Source organism: Mastomys coucha, unplaced genomic scaffold, assembly GCF_008632895.1.
Source record: "Mastomys coucha isolate ucsf_1 unplaced genomic scaffold, UCSF_Mcou_1 pScaffold7, whole genome shotgun sequence".
NCBI classification, from domain to species: domain Eukaryota; kingdom Metazoa; phylum Chordata; class Mammalia; order Rodentia; family Muridae; genus Mastomys; species Mastomys coucha.
The window spans coordinates 45,655,662-45,678,279 of NW_022196913.1; the positions used below are offsets into that span (position 1 = coordinate 45,655,662).

The 22,618-nt window shown below is 44.3% G+C and overlaps 1 protein-coding gene across 3 annotated transcripts in view; it reads right to left on the reverse strand.

Moving 5' to 3' along the window:
* Nedd9 (neural precursor cell expressed, developmentally down-regulated 9) overlaps positions 1 to 22,618 on the reverse strand; it is a 180,565-nt gene that overhangs the window by 16,789 nt on the left and 141,158 nt on the right. For all 3 annotated transcript variants that reach the window (XM_031358024.1, XM_031358025.1, XM_031358026.1), the window contains one exon: positions 11,912 to 12,355. In XM_031358024.1, coding sequence (XP_031213884.1) covers positions 11,912 to 12,355 — 444 coding nt within the window. The remainder of the gene's footprint in view (positions 1 to 11,911; positions 12,356 to 22,618) is intronic.

Below are 22,618 nucleotides of genomic sequence, written 5' to 3' on the forward strand. Positions count from 1 at the left end.
AGGGAGAGGGAGAGGGAGAGGGAGAGAGGAGAGGGAGAGGGAAGGAGGAGAGGGAGAGGGAGAGGGAGAAAGATTAGATATTGCCTAAACTCCTGACCACAATACAACAGAGCAGGAAGGTGAATCACCAGGCTTTGGTGTTCTACCTAATGCCTTCAGCAGGACTAGGCAACTCAGGAGACATGCTACTCAGAAAGCACAAGAGGTGCTAATGAGAGGTTAGGACGTGACACTACAGCAACAGACCCACATACAGCCTTGCCATTAACAAGTCCTCAGATGGTCTAATGAGCAAGTATGCCACGTGACGAGCATCTATTGCTTTGTCTTGGCTCTGGTAGGAAAATATAATTAAATTGCTCCCTGCCCCTCTAATCCCCCCTTGATTTATTTATACTACCTCTCTTTGAGTTTCCTACATTAACAAGACTGTTTTGATTTCTAAAACTGCTTATTAGATAGAAACTATTTCATTCAATGAAATTAAAAAGAAAAAGCTCTACCAGAGGCACCACTGCCTTCATTGGGTTTTATAATAACTCTTTGTCTTGAATGAGCAATTAACCCATTTTCCTTTTTTCAAAAAAACACTAGGAAAAGAAACATCACCATCACCATTGCCTGCCCACTAGGACTGGGGCTCAGTTTTCAACAACTGAGAGCTACAGCGGGCTGCCTGTTTGAAATCCAAGATCATGTCTTACACTTCTTTGAGGAGAGGAAAAGCCACATGTTGTCTACCCCAGATTTATTAATTCTCTATAAATTCTCTCTGCCCAGCTTGGGTGCAGCAGTGAGCTCATTTGTTTACTTGCATAGCAACAATATAATGAAAACTCAGTCTGGCTTCAAAAAACACTCTTTCCCAAGCCATCTCCAGGCTTAACCCATCCTGATGCTTCTCTTGCATTCAATAGAGACATTTTTCACTCTATTTGGGGGCATCACTTACTCTCCTTCAAGGACATTTGATAGCTGATTTTTATGCTGGAACTAAACTTTTTGCAAGCCGTCCAGATCACAGCCTGTCTCTCCCTCCACTTGAGGAAAAGGCAAAGGGAGGGCTCACAAGTGGAACCGCTCCCTTGGGTCACATTCATTTGACCCAGCTTTGTGTGGCAAACCACTCAATGGAAACAGTACCCCAATTGTTAAGCCCCTAACGTGTGTCCCCTGCTGCTTTCAGGAAGCTCTTTGTATAGCGAGCACTAAAGCAATATTTAGCTATGGACTGACCAAGCACCAAAGAGCAGCAAGAAGAACAGAACACCAAACCTTGGTGGGAAATGACATCTGGGTTCCTCAAGTGACCAAGGTCTTTCATGGGACAAAGCTGAATACAGTCTGTGACAATTAGGTATTGAAAGCCAATTTTTCTATCCCTTTCAGCCGACTGAAATGTTCCTTTGAATGAAACCATAAAGGAACAGGCCTTTGGGCTCTTTTAATATCTGAGTAAATTCAATGGGACCATATGCATTACATCTAATCTAGATTTAGAAAGATGCCCAAGACTGCCCTGAAGAACTGTGGATGGGAGGCGACAGAGAAGTAGTCTCGGACCCGAAGGCCTGTGAGTATTGCTTCTCCTTGAGCAGATGATCTCTCACAGCTCAGTGGAAGGGTGGAGATAACGGCTGAGGAGAGAAACGTCACGTATGGCAAACTTTGGCGCCCGTTCTGAAGGTGGTTGTTATGCTGAGAGGCACCAGGTCCATCTCTCTGCCCAGACCATGAATGAGGCTTTACAGGGGAAGATAGTAGAAGACAGCAGGGAGGAAGGGCTTTCCTGTCTTGATAATAAAGCACAGAGGGGAATTCTCCAAATGAGGAACTTCCTGGGAGTTTTCTTGGGAACAATATCTGTGCCTTCACCTGCCCTTGCTAGCTTCTAGAAAAAGTTCTTCGAGTGTCCACAGTGGCTGTGGATGGGAAGGCGAGATGTGGCTCTAAAGAAGGGTAGGGGACAGACTGCCCATGTTTAGAGGGTCAAGTTGAAGTTTGTAAGACAATGTTTGAAGGTAGGTCACTTAATGAAATCTTTCAAGTGATTCTGGGAAAGAATCTGATAAGGATATCTGGATTATAAAATATTGGCAAAGACCATTAGAGAGAACCCAGTTTCAATGGCCATTTCACAGTTGAGGGAGCTGGAGTGTGGGAAGGTAAGTCAGCAGAGGAGTGAGTGGGGACTCCAGTTGGCACCTGCAATTCTTCTCTCAGTGGCCCATTGCCTATATCAGTGACACACACCACGGATTTTTGAGAAATTTAGAAGGAAGTACTCTCAAAGAAAGCAACTTCTAAATACAAGAGACACAGCTTGAAAATTAGGCATCGTATGCCTTGGTAGTTCCCTTTCTACAGATAGCCTAGTCTTAGAGATTACATGAACTTTTGGGGCAGCAATGTCATTTGAGAAAAAGTCCACATGGCCTCATTGTCTATGGTACTGCAGATCTAACATCTCCCAGATGACTGCTTTGGAAGTATATATGGGTGGCTGGAACATCTGTGGCTAGACTCGCTCAGCTCTTTGGGTACTATGTGGATGTGAGATGGGAGCCTTCTGCAGCAACACAAATTCTTCCTGGCTAACACCATGCTCCTTAGCGCCCAGGGTTCTGGGGAATTGGAACTGCTAACAAAGTAAATATGCCCTCTTCTGTTAGGCCTGGCAATGCCACCTATGAGCTGGGATGTAGAAGCCATTAGTGTTGGAGTCAGACAGACATGAGCTCAATAGCAGACCTGCCTCTTGTGAGAGGCAGTGAGTTCACTCTGGTAGATTAATCTCACACCTCGGCCCTTTTCCTCTGTGAGGAGAAGGAAAGCTATAGTCTAGCAAGCTGCCAGGAGGGTCAGGTGACACCGCCAATAGAATGTCCTTAAAATGGAGCAGAGGCTCAGAGACATTTTAAGGTAATTTCTATACTTCAGATTCACTGCCAGAATAAGATGGAGTCTCATCACCATCATGTTTCAGACTCAGAGGTTCTTTTGAAGAGTGGGTCCATAGATCTCTCCAGAAGTTAACTGAGCCTGCAGAGGAATCAACTGTCCTATGTGTGAACCACCTGGACCTCTCACATAGGTGGGGATACCTCTAGTACCAGCCATGTGCAAACTGCAATGTGTGAGCTGCATGTATCCCAGGATAGCCACAAGTGTCACCCAAGACACCTATAAATGGCACTGACATTTTGCAATGTCAAAGGTCGTGCATGCCTGCTGGCTGTAACCCTGACACAATGGTTAAGGTATGGTTATTTAGAACAGAGTGGTTTTGACCTCTGACATTTTCTAGCCCTGCAGAATGCACTCTGGCGAGTTGGTTGTCTTCTTGTCTTTTGTGTCTTCAAGATGTATTCAAACAAGATCATCCAAGTTTTATCGCTAGAATAGAATAAGCAGTTTTCCTGCCCTCCCTCCTTCAGAAAGCATTATCCATTCAGTGAGACATCCTGGGGCAGGCTGCTTCGAACTCACTCTGATAAGCAGTCACTTACCATGCAATCAGTGGGAAGGGAAGGCTAACCTCTGTTGCCTTGGTGAGGGTGAGTGAGAAGTTACAAATGCCCCCTCAGAAATATGTATTATCTACGAGCTCTATGACAGAATGTTGTTGAAATCTGAAGACTTTGGTGTTGACCAAACAAAAAGAACCTTTGTTCAGTTAAGGAGGTGTAAGGGTTTACTCATTCCCTTGGCGTGGGTGACTGTCTGGGAACAGTGCCTTTCAGGTCAGGGTGAGCTCAACAAGTTCCTCCCTTCCCTGCTTGGAGACCTCCACTGCTGTGTAAGATGTAAAATGCACCTTGACTTTTTTTGGGGGGCGGGGACATTTAGGTGACATTTCAGTTCTTTGGAGAGTTTCACAAACTAGACACTAGGATATATTTATTAGGCTTATTTTCATATAGAAATCTATAATTCTTGGACATAGTTGTACTTCACTGAGTTTACATAAGAAAAAAACGAGGGGGGCCATAATCCTCTGCCCTGGAATTAACTTTTTAAGCTGTGTGTATGGGAGAAAGAGAGGGGGAGGGTGAAGAGAGCAGAGAGGCAGAGAAAGACAGACAGACACACAGACAACAGGGAACAAAAGGGAGGCGAAGAGTCAGAGTTTGTCACTTCCAGAAACTTTAATTTCCTCTAAATCTATTTTTTACTTGCTAGCAGACAAATAATATTGCTTAATATGTATAGCAGTTAGTTGGCTGGTATCTGAGGTTGCTTTGGTCAACCGATTTCAAAATGCTTCACATGCCAACAAGGGAAGTCTCTGGTTCCTATGGCAGCAGCCATGGGTGTCTGTGTGTATGTGCATGTACATGTGTGCTGTGATGATTCAGTGTCTAAGAAGGCACAGATATCATAAGTTTCAGGATCTTCTGTTACCTTTCAGGAACCAGCCTGGAAGACCTGCCTAAAGCCTTTGAGTCACTTCCTGCCAGCGTTGGTCTGTGCCCTATTTTGGAATTGCCCGCCTTAGAAATGATGCCACAGGGCTTGGCAGATCTCAACAATGCTTGAGTTTTCTAAGTAGCCACCACCAAACAGTGCTTGCCCCAGCCAAGGCTGTGACGGCAGCTCATCCCATTTCCAATGGACCCATGAACTCCACAGTATCAGTGAGGTATGCGCATATTATGGGACCAGAAAACAGGAAGGAACACTGGCTTTCCAAGAGAAAGCTTCCGACTGGAGATGAGTTTTAAGGGATGAATGATTTGAAAACACATATAGGAGAAAAGGGGTTGTAGGCATCATTGAACCCAAAAAGGCTGCTCTGAGGACCACTAGACCAAGAATACATTTTCCCTCTAGGAGACTATAAAAGACCTTATCAGTTTTGCTGTCTATACTAGGCAAAAAGTCAGACCTCAGACAAGCCCACACAACACTTTCCTATTTTATTTACTTTTTTTTTGAGATAGGGTCTCAAGGACTCCAGGCCAAGGACTGCCTTGAACTCCTGATATGTACCTCTGCTCCCTGAGTGCTGGGATTGCAAGCACATGTCACCATGCCTGGCTTAAATGAAATCTAGGGCCTCATGTATGCTAGACAAGTGCTCTTTTATGGAGTTATATCCCCATCATGAAAGCCGAAATTCATGTCAATCCTTATTTGCTTTGGTATCACAGTTATTATTTAAGGATAGTTAATAAGTGGTGCCCATCCTGAGTCCTTGTGGTGAGAAACTCTGTTCTGAGGTCTGTCGTACTACATGGTCAGGAGCTGTGGGAGAAGGTGTGGGCAGTAGGAGACCGGGTGAGTGAGAGGCTCAGAATCACCTTTGGTAGTCTGAGGTGAACTGAGCTTTAATTTTCCCTGCACCCACTTCTTTCATTCATTCACCATGCTGATCTGTGTACAGGTACTTAGCTGCATGGCTCATCTACAGCAGAAGATGGGTACCATGATGCCTGGCTTCCTAGAGTCAGACGGTAGCTCCAAATTAATCTTCAGAAGGAGGCAGGGCACATAAAATCCTGTTGGTTAGGGTCAGAGCTGTATGGCTAAAAAACAACCATCAAGGGCGGACAAGATGGCTCTGTGGGTAAAGGTGTTTGCTGGCAAGCTTAATGACCTTAGTTCAATTCCAGGGACCTACCTGGCAGGAGAGAACTGACTCTCCTTAAGCTGTTCTCTGAGATCCATGGTACACTTGCCATCACACACACTCACAGAAAATAAATTATAAATGTATTTTTTAAAAAAACAAATAAAGTAAATAGTTGGTTTTTTTTAAAAAAAAAAAAACAGAATAATTAACTGGGAGGAGAGAAGGGCTGATATTGGGTTGTAAAGTGAATAAGTAAATATATTTTAAAAAAGAAAAGAATAGTCAAAATTATTCCCCGTGCAGTTTGGGTGTAAAACGGGTGTGTCTCTTGGCAGTCTGAGGTCACTGAAGCAGAGAAGTAGGCTGATTTCAGACCTTTGTAGGCCTTTGACTTTAGGGCTTTTGGGCTCTCCAACTCAAATCCAACTCTCATATTTTAAGCAGAATTTTCCCTTTTTAAAGACTGAAAACTTTAAAAAAAATTTCAGCTTTTCAAATTATTTGACTATGAGTAACATACTTAATTTAGAATTGTCTGAGAGTTCTTGGCGATCTCAACACATATTTACAAGTCTCTGCAGAGTGAGAAAGCTCTAACTCACAAACTTTTCCAAATGGAATGGAATTGTCTTGAATCCCACATGTAATTGATGAGCCTTTCGTGAGGCTCTTTCCTAAGCATTTGTCTATGTGTTGATTAATTTCTATTCTGCACTTCATACTCTGTGGCTCAAAGTTTTCTTTTGTTTTTATTCAGCTCTCAAAGTTTTGCACAGGCCCTGGGCACTATGCCCAAAATGCTTGATGTGTGAAACAGCCCTGCACATAAAACCCAGAGTGAAGACCAATGAAACTAGGAAAAGGTGCCCATGTGTGAGGTTTCCAGACCCCTTTGATTCTTTGCCACTCTTTCCAGATCTGTGCACTCAAAGGGCTCAGCACATTGGCTGAGAATGAAGTATGTACGTATTCAGCATATACCAAGAAACACACAAGGCCCATAGATCCATAGGAACTTTGAAAACCGGGCATGGGCTCAGACACCTGTTATCCCAGCGCCAGGGAAGATCAGAAACTCAAGGTCATTATCAGCTACTTAAGGGAGTTTGAAGCCAGCTGGGGTCACTTGGGACTTTGTCTAAAACAAACAAAACCCAAACCCAAACAAAACTCTGAGAAAGGAGAAAGGCAAGAAAGGCAAGAGGGAGGACCATCCCACAATGCTAAGCACAACGCAGGAGCTTTCTGCCTACGAGTCCTTTTCATTTTTCCGACAGCCCTTTGTGGCGAATGAGCCTATTCCCACTTCACAAGCAGGGTCTGAGAGGACACCTGTAATTTGCTGAGCACACGAAGCCACAAAGCTGTGGGTGGAGCCAGACTAACTGAAGCCCTACTCTGTCCACAGTGCTCCTGGTCTCCTTGGTTCACAGAGGGTGCATGTGTGATTCCCATTTGCATTCTGCAGGCAGCTAATGCTGGCTGCTAATATGGATGGGGTGTGGGAGGGTGGGTGGAGGCTGGAGTTTCCAGAAGAGCAGAAAGGCAAGGCAGAAGGCAGAATTCATGCTGTAATTTTTTTTTTTTAAAGTGATTCATTAGGATACAGTGGCGGATGGGATGAAATGTCTGTAACAACATGGGAGAGTTCTGAACTGTGGAAAGCCCCCACCACAGTCAGGCTGGAACGCATCCAAGCTGGCCATTGTCTGTCTTTACTGCCTGTCTAAGTATAGACCTGGGCCAACTTCTGTTGGACTATGCAAAGAGTTTGAGAAAATGCAGGCTCCTGGGCCTCCACTCTTAGATCCACAGAAGGAAGGGTTGTGACGTGGGCCTAGGAATCCACAGCTAACTTAATGTCCCTCCCTCTCTGGGTGACTATCTTATTAAATTCTTCAAACTCAGAACAAGTTACCACTGAGTCCTCATTTTCCTTAGACAGCTTTTAAAAACCATAGCTAGAACTACTGGGAACAGTCATAGAGGCCTTCGTTTGTCACTGTTTACAGACAAGAAGTTAGAAGAGAAAATGAGTTAGTTATTTAGCAAGTCAGTAAAACTTCTGAGACAAGAAACAATAACTAACGACAAAACCCACATCTGCTCCCTTGGCCACTGAGATTGGGGTCTGACTTAAGTCAACAGGACTCCTGTCCACCAGGAGTTTGTACACCAAGGGATTTGGTGGCCAAATTATTTTTCTTCCTTCTTTCTTTCTTTCTTTCTTTCTTTCTTTCTTTCTTTTTTTTAAAGATATATTTATTATATGTAAGTACACTGTTGCTATCTTCAGACACACCAGAAGAGGGCATCGGATCTTATGACAGATGGTTGTGAGCAACCATACGGTTGCTGGGAATTGAACTCAGGACCTTTGGAAGAGCAGTCAGTGCTCTTAACCATTGAGCCACCTCTCCAGCCCCCAGTGGCCAAATTCATAAAGTAGTTACTACTGCCTGCGAGGTTACAATCTCATAAGAGGTGACCACTGCCACCACCTCCATCAGGGAAGAAGATTTAACAAGGAAAAAAGGAAGGAGAGAGGAGAGGGGATGAGAGCGAGAAGGAAATGGTAGAAATCAGGAAGGGAAGTGGGAAAGGGAGGGAGGAAGGTGGGTGAACAAGAGGGAGAGGAGGGTGTGGGGAAGTCAGGGAGTAAAAGGAAGGAGAGATGAGGAGAGTACGGGAAAGGAGTAGTGGACAAAGGAGAAGGAAGAAAATCAGTGCATGAGGGAGGGAAAGAAAAGAAAGAGGGGACCAGAAGCAGGAAACCTGAAATCTCAATGGTGCCAAGACTCACTCGTGGGGTTTGTTATAGAGGACCCTGTGCATGGTAGGGAAGGGCTAGGATCACCTTTCCTGTCCTTTCTATCTTTAGTCCATACCAGCCCGACTCCCCAACTGTGCAAGCTTCATGTGATGTGAAGGTCTTACTTGGTCTGCACTGCATAGGGTTGGCCGGGGTTGTTAGAGACGGGCAGGGCTTGCTACTACTTGCTACTACTGCAGGGCTTGCCTGCCCAACACAGAAGGCTCTGAGGTGTGGAAGTCACAGAAACAGTATGCGGAGGGACCCAAGCCATCTGAGGGCCTTGGCCCCTTCCATCAATGGACACCAGGAGAGAGCCAAGGGGGAAGGACACCATTAGCTACAACACAAGCAAGGCGGGAGGGAGGGGTCTGAAGCATCAGGCTTCCCAGACATGGAACCGAAGAAAAGGTTGAGCCTGAAAAGGAAAACACCTCACCCTCCTGCCAAAATAAACTACGATGAGAGTGAGGTCCGTGTACCTCTCAGCCAAGCATTTCCTGTACTGGCCTCCTCTGTCTGCCTCGAACCAGCTCAGACCAGGGAGCGCTATTTTTAAGTTGCTAAAGCAACCAAGACCAAGAAGGAGAGTTACTTATTTATAGTTACACCTTTCAACTGTTCTTTTCCTCTCCCGGGATGGAGGCCGGGCTTGGCTCTCCCAGGAGAGCTGAAATCACTGGGGCGAGAAGGGCTTTGCAAGGTCACATGCTCTGCGATGGCCTGTAGCCAGGATCCCTGTCCTGGGGAATGAACTTAAGTAGGAAAGCCCTTTAGCACTTCTTAGAGAATTTCTATCAGACAGAACTTGGACCATATGCCCTTGAGATGTGTTTTGTTAAAACACACATATGTATAATAGATGATTAGAAAATGAATTTATCCTGGAGGAATACAGAAGTAAATCTTTCTTCCCCTGACCCCTTTAAAATAGAGGTCCCAGGGGCTGGAGAGATGGCTCAGTGGTTAAGAACATTTTTTCTTACAGAAGACTAGAAGCTTAGCCACATGGGTGGCTTACAACTATCCCTAACTCTGGTTCCAGGGGACCCAACTCCCTCTTCTGGTTTCCTGGGGTACTAGGCATGCATGTGGTACATATACATGCATACATACACACACATACACACACACACACATACATAGGCAATACACTCATAAACATAAAATAAAAATGATAACTCTTGCCGGGTGGTGGTGGCACACGCCTTTAATCCCAGCATTTGGGAGGCAGAGGCAGGTGGATTTCTGAGTTCAAGGCCAACCTGGTCTATGGAGTGAGTTCCAGGACAGCCAAGGGCTATACAGAGAAACCCTGTCTCAAAAAAAAAAAAAAAAAAAAAAAAAAAAAAAAAAAAAAAAAAAAAAAAAAAAAAAAAAGAATGAAAGAAAAAAAAGATAACTGTACTGGCTGGTTTTGTGTGTCAACTTGACACAGAATAGAGTTATCCCAGAGAAAAGGGAGCTTCAGTTGGGGAAGTGCCTCCATGAGATCCAGCTGTGGGGCATTTTCTCAACTAGTGATCAAGGGAGTAGGGCCCCTTGTGGGTGGTGCCATTCCTGGGCTAGAAGTCTTGGGTTCTATAAGAGAGCAGGCTGAGCAAGCCAGGAGAAGCAAGCCAGTAAAGAATATCCCTCCATGGCCTCTGCATCAGCTCCTGCTTCCTGACCTGCTTGAGTTCCAGTCCTGACTTCCCTTGTGATAAACAGCAATGTGGATATAAGCCAAATAAACCCTTTCCTCCCCAACTTGCTTCATGGTCATGATGTTGGTGCAGGAATAGAAACCCTGACTAAGACAATAACTCTTTTAAAAAAGACTTACTTAGAAAAAAGTATCATGTAGGCAAATATTATTTAACATAACAAAGATTTGTAAATCCATCTATATTTTGGGTCTGTAGAGTCTCAAGCTCTTTCTGGTACCCAACTTTACCCTTACTCTTGTAATCTGGAGATATTCTCCTATTGTATAAGATTAGTCTATTCTTACTAGCAAGTCTTGAAGGAGCCACTGGAACTTTCCGACAAATGTAAGAGGGAATTCCTCCCTTTTAATGGGCACAAAACCCATTATTGTAGGCTTGGCCATTACCCTGTAAGTCAGTGTCAGGATTCTCTTCCTAGTGCACACACCCACTTGACCTGGTATTGTACTGTGTTCTCACTACATTGTAAGTGATCTGAGAGCTCTGTTTAGTCTTTAGTTTACCACTGTATCACAAGTATCAAAACCACAAAAGATGCTCAATATTTACCGTTTAATGAGTGTGTTTCTATTCATCTCAAGTTTTTCTGGGTTGAGACTCTAACATGTGGTACTTCTAATCATTTGGTCCTCCCTAGTCATTTGATGCTTCCTAGCCATGTGGTCCTCCCTAGCCATGTGGTCCTCCCTAGCCATGTGGTCCTCCCTAGCCATGTGGTCCTCCCTAGCCATATGGTGCTCCCTAGTCATGAGGTTTAGAGATGGTCTGAGTATTCTCCCCAAGAATCTGTTGTTATTAAAGGCTTGCTCCCCAGCGTGGGAGACAGTAGCACCTCTGAGAGATGGGTGCTGATGGCAGGTCTGAGGTGGTCAGGAGAGTTTGCCCCAAAAGATGTGATGATAGCTGCCCTTTGCCATAACTGAGCTAATGCTAGAGGCAGGTTCTGGGACTACCAAAACTGAGAGATTAACCAATAAATAGCTTCTCTTTATGAAGGTAGCTGCCTCAAGGATTCAGTAATAAGGATGAAAAATCTGATGAATATCTCATAGGTTTCTTGTATTTTTTTTTAACTTGACATTTTCCTAAATAGCCAAGTTCTGCAGTGTTTGCCTTATACTTGGACACTATTACAAAAAAAATGGAGCCATTCTAAACCCACTAGTATCTGTGTATTTTGAATAATTCAATCTTTAAGCACAAAACTCTAAGGAATGAGTTGGTACATAAGATATATTTTCAACCTTTTGACTTCCTCTAGTTTCCTTTGATTCTTTGTCCAGCCAGACTACTGATTCATGACTTAGCTCTTGGCCCAGGGAGAAGGATCCACGCTTGAGTAATGACTGGGGCTACACTACTCAAGGAAGAGGTAGCTAAGACTACAGACCATTTACAGACAGGATCCAGGTCTAGCCTGACTGAAGAGACACGATTGTATGCTCAAGTCAGATCCAGAATGAAATACCATTTATATTGGCTGTCAGTCAATAGTACATAGGCATGTGGTAATTCAAGAAAGCTTTGTTGCTGGTATGATAACGCATGCCTGTAATCCCAGCACTCAAGAATCTGAGGCAAGAGGATCTCAAGTTCAAAAACAGCCTGAGATGTACACAGTGAGACTCTGTCTCAAAATAAAAATCGCTGTTGACTGATAAATGGAAATTTGATGTAATAATGATGTCTGGGGTAAGCCATTTAGTATGTTTGTTTTGGGGCAATTTCTAATTATTTGGGGGGGAGCATTGCCTCTATTATTCTAACTACAAAGAGCGGCATAAAAGAAAGAACAAAATTTAGTTCATCACTTACCTTTTTGCCTAGATAAGGTCCATTAGTGCCACCAATGTTCCTCTGAACTGATGGTGGCACTTGATATACATCTTGTTCTGGAGTACCATGGCCAGTGGGCACTTGGTAAATTCCCTGATTCTGGTAGGAGGGCGGCACTTGATAGATGGTATCACGAGATGCTGCCTGGGAATTTGGCACTTGATAGAGTTTCTGTTGGCCAAACGTCTGATGCATAGGTCCAGGAGTAGGTTGCTCATGACTGGAGGTCTCTTGCACTGGACCAATCAGAAGCTTCACCCGGTTACCGGGGACAATGCCTTGGCGACCATGGAGGGAACACAGCCACCATCCCTCAAGCCCTCCTGTGTTCTGCTCTATGACAGTCAAGATGTCTCCCTTGCGGAAGGCCAGCTCCTCAGCACACTCAGGGACATTGTCATATAAGGCCCTTGCCATAAGATTCTGGGAAGGAGAGAAGAGAGGAGACAGTGTTAGAACGTTAGGTCTGTCTCTTTAGCAATTATACAGCCCACGCTTTTAGGGACAGGCACAGTTCCTGGAAAAAGAGAAGAAATATGAACAATAGCTGGTAAGAAGGAATGCAGATGGTTCAGACAAAAGACAGACAAAGCCACACTGTGTCTTCTACCAGTGACATCAGATGGACACTTCAGAAAAGCTCAAAACCCCAAGAGATTTCCCTCCAGGGGTGGGTGCTGTGCCAAGGAGCTGGGCTAACACTGCTAACGAGTTAGGAAGGGTCACTGGGCGAAGCATTTTTCTAACTTTTCAAAGTCAGCTGGACAGGAAGAACGTTCCAAGCTGTTCATGCACCACAGTGAACTGCCCTCAATGCTAAAAAATAAATAAACAAATAAACAAAGAAACGAAAACAGCTTCACGCACAACAATGCTTTTATATATTCTAGACCAAAAAAAAAAAAAGTCAAAGCAAATTCTAAATGACACGTACTACAAACAGAAATTTTATTCAGCATTGCAATGTAAATAGAAGTACTCATAATTGTGCCTTGGCAGAGCTTACCATATCTTTTATGATTAAGGATGCCTTGGATGCAGAAAGAATCTACATGAGAAAGCACAGGGATATACTCTGGTAATCAAGCAGGGACACAGTGTAATAGTAGTCTGTCTCGCCAGATCCAACAGTGGAGAGGTACCAGGAATGCATTCCTCCATAGGCTGGGTCTCTCTCATACCTCTCTGGGGGCCCTTCCTTGCCCAGCCACGTAGTCACCTACTTAAATCTCCCCATTCACATCTGAAAGGCTGTGCCTTCCTTTCACAGGCTCAGAACACTCTCTGTCTTTGTATGAAGCCTGTCTGGCACATTCAGTCCTCAGCAGACAGCTAAAGTAGGCATAGAGCAGAGAGTGGGCAGGCAGTCTGTGCTGACATTCCTGGAAGGCTTTCAAAGGCTCTGAAGATTCCCAGCACACTGGCAGCCAGTTCTACACGCCTGCCCCTTCGCAGAGTGCAGACAAGTGGGGGAACATAGGGAACCCATTGCAAGCATCGGAAAAACCAAATGTGACCCCTCTCATATGTCATTTGAGCGTCTGGGTGCACTTAGTGTCACTGTGGTGAGGAATCATTTGTGGAGCAAAGGACTGCCGCTTAGCCAGAGCATGCTTGTGACTTTATTTCACACCATCACATATTTGTGGACTTGGGGGCTGCTTTTCTTTGGACCCTTGCCCCTGCTTTCCTCTCCAGAAATGTGGACTTCATCTCCCAGCCTCATGCTTTTCATTTCTTTAAGACGGACATGTATTAATCATCTCTCCCCTGGACTCTGCTTGAAACCACAGGCCTCGCAGTGTGTGTCGTGCTCTTCTGTGGAGGGCTGGGTTTGGGAGGAGGGATCTGCTTCTGGTCAGGAGGTTGGAGGAAGTCCAGTTCCACTGCTTTTCGTTTTTTTGAAGTGATATAAAAGTTATTTTATTTTTATTACGTTTTAAATTATTTTTAATTTTTTTCATACAATATATTTCGGTCTTTTTTTTTTTTTGCCCTCTTCTAAGTTTTCTTAGATCCTTCTCATATCACACTACCCAGTTAACTTCTCTCTCTCTCTCTCTGAAACAACAAGAAAACTATGGTATATGTTTTTATTGTGTCTCGGTCAACTACTCCCAAGTCTTCTTTTTCTTTAAACATATATACTTTAAAGACATGTACTTTAAATATGTATATATATATATATATATATATATATATATATATATATATATATATATATATATATATATATATATATATATATATATGTATATGTACACACACACACACACACACTCGCTATACTGCCCAGGCAGGCTGGACATAAGAAATCCTCCTGCCTCAGCCTCCTAAGTGCTGGGACTACAGGTACCTACCTCTGCAGCTAGCCAATCATCTTTTATGGTGAATACATAATTTAAGGAAGAGAGATTAGAGCCACAAATATCCATTCCCCAGGGAATTTAGGATAGAGCTGAAATCACTGGGAGATACGATCTGTCTGAGATCAGCTAGAAGGGAATTCGGAGCTTTTGTTTCAGGTGAAGGTTTTACTTAGCAGCTGTATCCTAGGAAGCACTGGGTTCCTTCTAATGCTGAAAACCTAACATACACAATGAAAAAGTCAGGCCACATGCTTGCTTAGTTTTTAGAGCCATTAAAGAATGTGCCAGGATACTAAGATCTCTGTTCCTCCCTATCCTTTGGGTGTTCTGTCACTGTAAAAAGGGGTCTTAAGTTTAAAGAGGACAAGACTCTGGTCCTATGTACCAAATGATCTCAGGGAAGGAGCTCCACAGGATCCTGATTTCAAAGCTCAGAGGGAGCAGCTGACGTTGGGCTGGGCCCATTCAAGAACTGGGAACAGTTGCAAAGGAAGCCCCTAGATGGAATCAGAAGTGATTGAGTTGGGGGCAGCCTTGTGAGAGCAGAAGATGGATAGCTGTGCAGTCAAACTGGCTTCAAAGAAAAGAAAGAGGAGCAAGAGAAGACAGCAGACAGGCAAAGGGCTGCAGCTCAATCAACTGCAATCAGCTGGAGGCATTCGCCGTTGGGCCTCTTCCAGGTCCTGGAACACCATGAGGTACTGAGTGGAGTGTTACACCACGCTTGATTAGATGCAGATACAAATCCCCGGGTGAGTCTGCTAGGTATGCTTTGTCTTCTGTCCCAGTGACCTTCCCATCGCCTGGAAAGCAGCAGGCTCATGCCTGCACATGAACCTGAGGGAAGTGCCTAGGATAACCCCAGAGTCTCCTAAACCATGCAAAAGTGGGCACATCTGGTGAATTCTCCTACCCCCTTGCCCACAACATCTCTTCACTCTTCTCACAGCAGACAGAGAATGGGATTTAGAATGAACTTGACCCAGCTGTTGGTGGGCAAGGACCCCTCACCGCCCCACCCCCACCCCTGGGCCAGGCTGACATCCATTCATACCCTGATAGATATCAGCCTTGACTAAATAAGGTGGAGCTCTTTAACCTCTATGCAATCTAAAGATAGCTGATGTGTATAGTTAGTCGCTCTCCTAAACAGCCCCGGGAGAGAGTCTGTGAGCTTGTGAACCTATAGCTCTGCTTTGACGATGAGGACACAGATCTGGTGAGGTCAAATCATTGTTTCCCCAAGGGCCACACTTGGGTATCAGAGCTGGATGCAGAACTCTGGTTTACTGGATTGACCCCCCCCACTCTTTGGGATGCTAGCTTAGCTTTCTCATCAATGACCTGGCTGGGCTCCATTCTAGAAGGTTCCATACCAGAAGGTTCTGAAGGTAACCTTACCTTCGCCCCATTTTATGGAATAAATGCACTCTTTGGGGTTTGCAGTCCCAAATGTGTTCTTAGGGCTCTCCCCTTGGACATCCTACCCTCCTCATCCCTAGGATAAGAACAAGGTTGAGGCTCGATACAATTGTGAGTTTGTCACAAGAATAAAATAAGTGAATTCAAGTAAATATATATGGATTGCTGGACACTTAGCAAGCCATGGTGGGCTTTTATTTTATTGACTGGGCAACCCTTGACCTCAGGTTTCCAACCTACCTCCCTTTTCTTGGTTTTCAATCAAAAAATAATCTTAGGGCTAGAGAACTTGCTCAGTGGTTAAGAACCCTTGTTCCTCTTCCAGAAGACCTGGGTTCGATTCCCAGCTCCCAAATGGCAGCTCACAACCATCTGTAACTCCAGTTCCAAGGGATCCAATGACCTCATTTGGCTTCTGATGACACTAGGCATGAAGGCAGTGCACAGGTATACATGCAGACAAAACTCCGGTTACACATGGAAAAATCAAAGTAAATATAGAAAGTCTCGGATAAGAGGCATGGTTTCTGTGTGTTTACTTGGCAAGAGGGCAATGGTCCAGTAAAAAAGATAAAAACCAGAATGTAGGGCTCTATCTCCAGAGGACACTAACTCATGAGAAGGCCAATCAAGAGTTAATTTCTGCTGCAAAAGTGTGTGTGTGTGTGTGTGTGTGTGTGTGTGTGTGCTGGGGGAGGGGGGCTAGAAGGTGGTGGGGGTGGGCAGTTGGGAGGTGGTCTCTCCTTTATAGAAAAGCTGTGATTCCTTGAGGCCCCAAAGTCTGAGGCTCTTATCTGAACATCTAAGAAAACACTGGAGAGGGAAGAGGCTAGAAGTTGTCTATTCAAGATCGACTCTTTCTCAACCCCCAGCCCCTTGGATATTTATCTTTAGGGGAGGGAAAGCCAACACAGAAACAAATCGAGGAGAGATAAGAGAGCTGGGTAATTCTACACCCAGCTGGATGCCAAGCTGCCAGAGATTGGCAGTCACAAAGGCAGAGAGTCTGGCTGGGGCAGGGTGCAGAACTTGAAAGCCAGAAGGGTCTTCAAGAAGTTAAGAGTCCAACTCTTCCACTTGACAACTAAGAAAAGGGAGGTTCAAAAAGTTAATGATTTGCAAAGTCACCTGGCAAGAAGACCTTAGGACTGGGGGGTAGGACTGGGGGCAGCTAGGCTTCCTGTTTCCAGGCTCCTGGGAGGAGGGATACTATTCTAAGGCCACACTTGTACCCCTCGTTTTGGCTAACAGACTATTGAGATAGTAGACCCTAATAAATTGGAATTTCCCCAGTAGTCTCATGCTGGGGGAAGGGAAAGGCTAACCCCTGGCGCCAGTCAGAGGAGGAACTTGTCTCCCTGGTAGAGATTTCACACAGTTACCAAGTTGTCAGACAGACTTGCAGGTGAGATTGGGGACAGACCAAGATGGCACAGTTGATAGACAGGACCCCAACAGGGCAGACTCTGTTGACATTTCAGTCCCATGCCAGAGCCCTAGAAGAGAGGCTGGGGGCTTACTGAATCTTTTTATTTTTCTTTTCTCCAATGTGGCCATGTTGAATAAATCTCCTCTCTCCAAGTTTCACTAACTCTGACTCCTTTTTCTATTTTCAAACTGTGAGCCCAGTGTCTGAAATAAAACTCACACCCATTCTCTATTAAGTTGAAGGGACTTTTGACCTCTTTATCTCTAGTTCTCTGCAGGGAGAGTGGAATTGTTTTTCTTGAGAATTGAGCAATTACTTAGCCCTTGAATTGGTGGAGGAAAGGCAGGTGGCCAACCCTGGCTTCTTCAGGTTGCCCAGGCTCAGGGCTTCTGCCCTAAACACTCCAGTAATAGTGACTTTAATGGAGATTGGATATCAGCATTTATAAATCCTATTTGAAGGGACCCTGTTTGTCATTCCCACCTCAAGTTTTCCAGAAATCCACTTGATTTGGCGTCCATGCTTCCAAGCCTTCGCTTCCTGGTTCTTCCTCTTCTCTAGACCAGTCAATCTTTTCCTCCATCAGTAGATAATTTTCCCCTCACCTCCTCAGTAGTCATGGTTACAGGGGACCTCTCTTCTGCAACTTGTCTTCTCCCCTATCCCCTTTGCTCTCTAAGTGAAATGCCACCCAGGTAATGACATGAATGCAGGCACTGCCCGGATCTGCAGTGCAGAATAGACACTTTGGTACTCTAACTCTTTGCCATGTCTCTGACTAATGGGTCATCTTGATCTCAAGCCCTCCAAATGAGAGAGCCTTTCCTGTTCTTTTACCTCTCTTTCTCAGCACAGTACGCAGTTAGCTGCCCAAGCAGGGAGCCTGAGGTTTGTATACTCTCCACAACCTGGTTGGAATTGTCACGACCCCACATCTTGCCTCCCTGTCTCCCAGGTGTGGGGTTTAACACTAACTGGCTCTCTGTTTATTTCATATTCCTGGAATGGCATTTCCCAACCCATTAAGCCTCTTCCCTGCTTGGAACCCACTTTCCATATAAAGAGAATGCCCATCTTTATAAAATCCATCTGATCACTTCCCACCTGGTTGTTCGTCATGCTGTGTCTTTGTGACTGTGGCATGCAGTACATGTGTGCACATGTAGGTGGAGGTCAGAGGATAATTTTCAGGAGTTGGCTCTCTTCTTCTACCACGTGGGCCACAGGGGTCAAACATGGGTTGGTAGGCTTGGGGACACACCCCTTTACCTGCTGAGCCATCTCTCCAGTTTGCCGTTTCCTTGCAGCAGGGTTTGCATTACCCCATCCCAGGCTGTGAACTTTTAAGTTCAGAGATGCTCTGCCTGACTTCTTTTCCATTTCTATGTGAGTCCAGTGTCGGAAACAACATGCATACTCATAGTCTGGTAAACTGAGGTGGGTTCTGGCTTCTGTATCGATGATTCTCAGTGTGGAGAATAGAATTGTTTTTCTTGAGAATTTAGCAGGGCATTTAGTTAAGATATAACTCAGGTGGAGGTGCAGAAAGAAGCCCATCCGTGTGTCCCAGTTACTCCGTCCTGACAGCCTGAGAATAAGGGAGGTGGCCAGCAGCAAAGTGCAGCCCCTCCCTATTTAAACAGGACAATGACGCAGACAGGGGAGCCACCCCCACCCCACCAGACTTGTGTGTTCACAACTACTAAGCAAACAGGAAGGCCAAGAGGAACTGACCATGCCAGCAACGTGGAATACAATGGTCTCTTTAAAGAGCCTCCCTCACTCTGAGTCTGCTAGGTGACAAGAGTGCCATTCACATACTTCACCAGAAAGTTTGCTTCTGCTGTTTTGGGTTGTCAAGCTATGACCCAGGAGTGGGGAATTAAGAAAGCAAAACAAACCTGGCTGTACAGGAGAGCCACGGTCACATGACAACCTATACCCTTTTCCCTCCCCCACCCTACTTTCCTCACTGCTATCAAAATGTCAAGAAAGCTTATTCTACTGCCAGGGAAATTATCTGCTTCTCCCAATATAGAGAGGTGTGACGTGGAATTTCCATGACCATTCATGCTGCTCTTTAAGAGAAATGAGACACAATGGCTGGCGTGTCACTCACTGTGACCGATAGCATCATCAATGGCTTGGCTTCCTCTTATTATTTTTACTTCATTCTATATTTATGCAGGAGAACCTGCCAAAGCCCCAGGGCTGCCTCATTCTTGATGACAAGACTTTCCTGTGCCCAACCCCCAACATGTTAGCCCAGGTCTCTGGTGGACTCAAGCACACATGCACGCACGCACGCACGTATGCATGCATGCACGAACAGGCACTCAGAGACCAGATCCTGAGAAACAGACCCACTAGAGGAAATGGCCATCATCAAGGAAACCAGTGCTTAAAGGAAGCTGCTAAGAGATTAACGTGGCCAAGGTCAGACTTGGGGCACACTTGGTGAAGAGAAAAAAGGGCTCTTGTGCCTTTATTTCTGCTGACAAAAATCAGCTGTGGTCAGAGAATAGTCCTACTACCATTTTGGTTACATTTCCTCTCCTGCCTCTCATAGGCACCTTTGGTGTGTGTGCGTGCGTGTGTGTGTGTGTTTGTGTGTGTGTGTGTCTTCCCTAAGGAAAACAACCACGGTCTGAGAGCACGGATGCTTACAAGTATCAAGAGTTTGATTCTCTTTTCTTTTTCTTTCTTTCTTTCTTTTTTCTTTTTTAGATTTATTTATTATATGTAAGTACACTGTAGCTGTCTTCAGACACACCAGAAAAGGGGGTCAGATCTCATTATATGTGTTTTTGTGGGCCACCATGTTGTTGCTGGGATTTGAATTCAGGACCTTCGGAGGAGCAGTCAGTGCTCTTAACCACTGAGCCATCTCTCCAGCCCCCAAGAGTTTGATTCTTGAAAGCATGGCTCACACTTCTGTTCTTCCATGTGAAGACATGGAATATTATCCATGCAAAGATATGGAATATTATCCATACAAAGATATGGAATATTAATTTTTATTTGAAAATTCTAGATATTATTAAGTAGCAGACATGATATCTTTGGGTGCAAGAGTTAGGAGACACAGTATCTTGTGATGTAGATGTTTTCCAAGTAATCATTGTGCACTGCTTTCTGCTCACTTCCACCAGATGACTGGGAATAGCCCACAGGAAGGCAGTACCAGGCTCCTATACCTTGAACTGATCATCAAGCGTCTATCCACTGGGGAGGCTTGTTCAACATTTTCCTCTGAAGAGTACTCTTAGCCTGTAGACCACATGTCTAGGAATGGTTTCTATTTTCTGGAAAGTGCTTTTATTAAACAGGAAAGCTTCTGAAAATAACTTAGACCCTCCATGAATCTTCACAGCGTTTGCTTTGCTGCCAGTGTTGGGACCTGGACTGATAATCAGATTCTGTTTTGTGTATTTCCTACTGAGAAATGCTTTAATATGTATGATATTAAATACTAGGTTCCAACAGGTGTTCTTTGACAAGGCAGGGGACAACATTAATACTCCCCATAGGTAGTACTGTGTGTGTGTGTGTGTGTGTGTGTGTGTGTGTGTGTCCCCACAAAGCTCCCAAGTCTATGAATCTATACACTGGCCTATTCTTGTTTGATGATAAATTATCTTTTGATAATTTATAAGCCAAATTGATGGTTCTCCTTGAAGGAGGTGAGGACATCTAAGACTTTAATGTTCAATATATGGATCCCAGAAAGAAATTTCAGGCTCATTAGGTTTGTGGCACATGTTCTAGACAGTGGATCTAGGATACTGGAATGTTTCGTATAATGTTGGCTTCACTTCTTCACTGTATCACAATGGCTATCATAAATTCTCATATGATATGGGACTAATGGAGGCCCGGAAACAGCTCAGGGTGAAAGCACCTGCCAAGCAAGACAGACAACCAAAGCTCCATCCTTAGAAGCTGTTGAGGAAGCAGAAAGTCAACTCCTGAAAGTTCTCCTCTGACCTCCACAAACATGCTCTTCATGGGCATGCACACTAAAGAAAACCAGAATACAGAAGATTAATAAACGACATCAAGGACGGAACAGTCTTATGATGAGACCTGTTTTCAAAGCAAGCCTAGAACAGAACAGAAATCTTTTCTTTGTATAAGAAACATCAGAGATGAGTAGAGAGGTAGATATGGTAGTATATGGGTGACTTCAGAATGTCCCATTCATGATAGAAGACAACATTCAAGGAAAAGGACTTAGTTGTTTTTTAGAAGGACGATAATATTGTTACCTCTATGTCTATCATCTGACATCATATCATAGCTATCTACCATAGGTTCCTCTACACATTTTTAACCTTGTCATCCATAGCTTGACCAGAACTGACTACAGTCTGGTCTTTGTTTTATAGCCAGAAGGTCATAGATTAGATTAACAGCAGAGTCAGAGACCACAAGCTATCTTCTCCCTCTAAAGATCTCTCTACACCAGGATGCCCCTCCTGAGATTGCTACATTTAAGAATTTAGAAATGCTACTGTTAAGCCTTGGGATTCATAAGTATTTGTCCCAAGTTGCCTAGTTTCGATGATTTCCAATATAGTGTATTGGCAAAGGATCAAAAACCATGGGGGCAAGCATAAATGTTTTTTAGAGTTCTGTCCCTAGACAAATCTGACAGGCGCCATATAATGGTGAAGCCTTGACACCCACTCACCCAAAAGATAGGTTTTATTAACAATAAAACAACCTTTTGGATCTCAGCCAGCATTACAATGCTGGCACTGGATCATATCTGACGGCCTGTCTAGACAAATCCGCTAACATTCAGGTACTAAGAGAAGAGGAATAAGAATTTAAACAGGAGCAGGAGATTCCAATCCACTCAGTTATAGTGAATTTCCAAAAATGATACCACGTCTCAAAACCCAAAATGCACAAGCTGTTTCAGCTATAAAATGTTTGAAAGTATGATAAGATCCCCTTATTTTTACATTCTCATGTTTTTACCTTCCATACCAAAGTATGAACCTATGGTTACACTTAAAAACATTAATTGAAATACACTACCACCACCACCACCACCACCACCGTCACCAGCTTTGTCAGAGGCCATTTAGTGAAACTGGGATTTCACCCTTTGTAGGGACTCTTTCAGAAGTTCCTTGAAAAGCGGGGAGGGAAGATAGCTCAGCTTGTATATTGTTTACCTCAAAAGCATGAGGACCCGAGCTCAAACCTCAGAATGCATGTGAAGAAATGCTGGGCATGGCTTACTTGTAACCCCGATAATGAAGAACTAAAGACACGTAGACCCTTGGAGCTTGCTGGCCAATCAGTCTACCCTGACTGGTGAACTCTAGGCTATGACAGACTCCGATTTAAAAAAGCAAGGTTGAAAAAGAAACATAGATGATTAACTAAGGGAGGTGGCTTGTAAGAGAACAACAAAGTGAGACTGAATGCTTTGCTTGACATTTGTAACTCTTG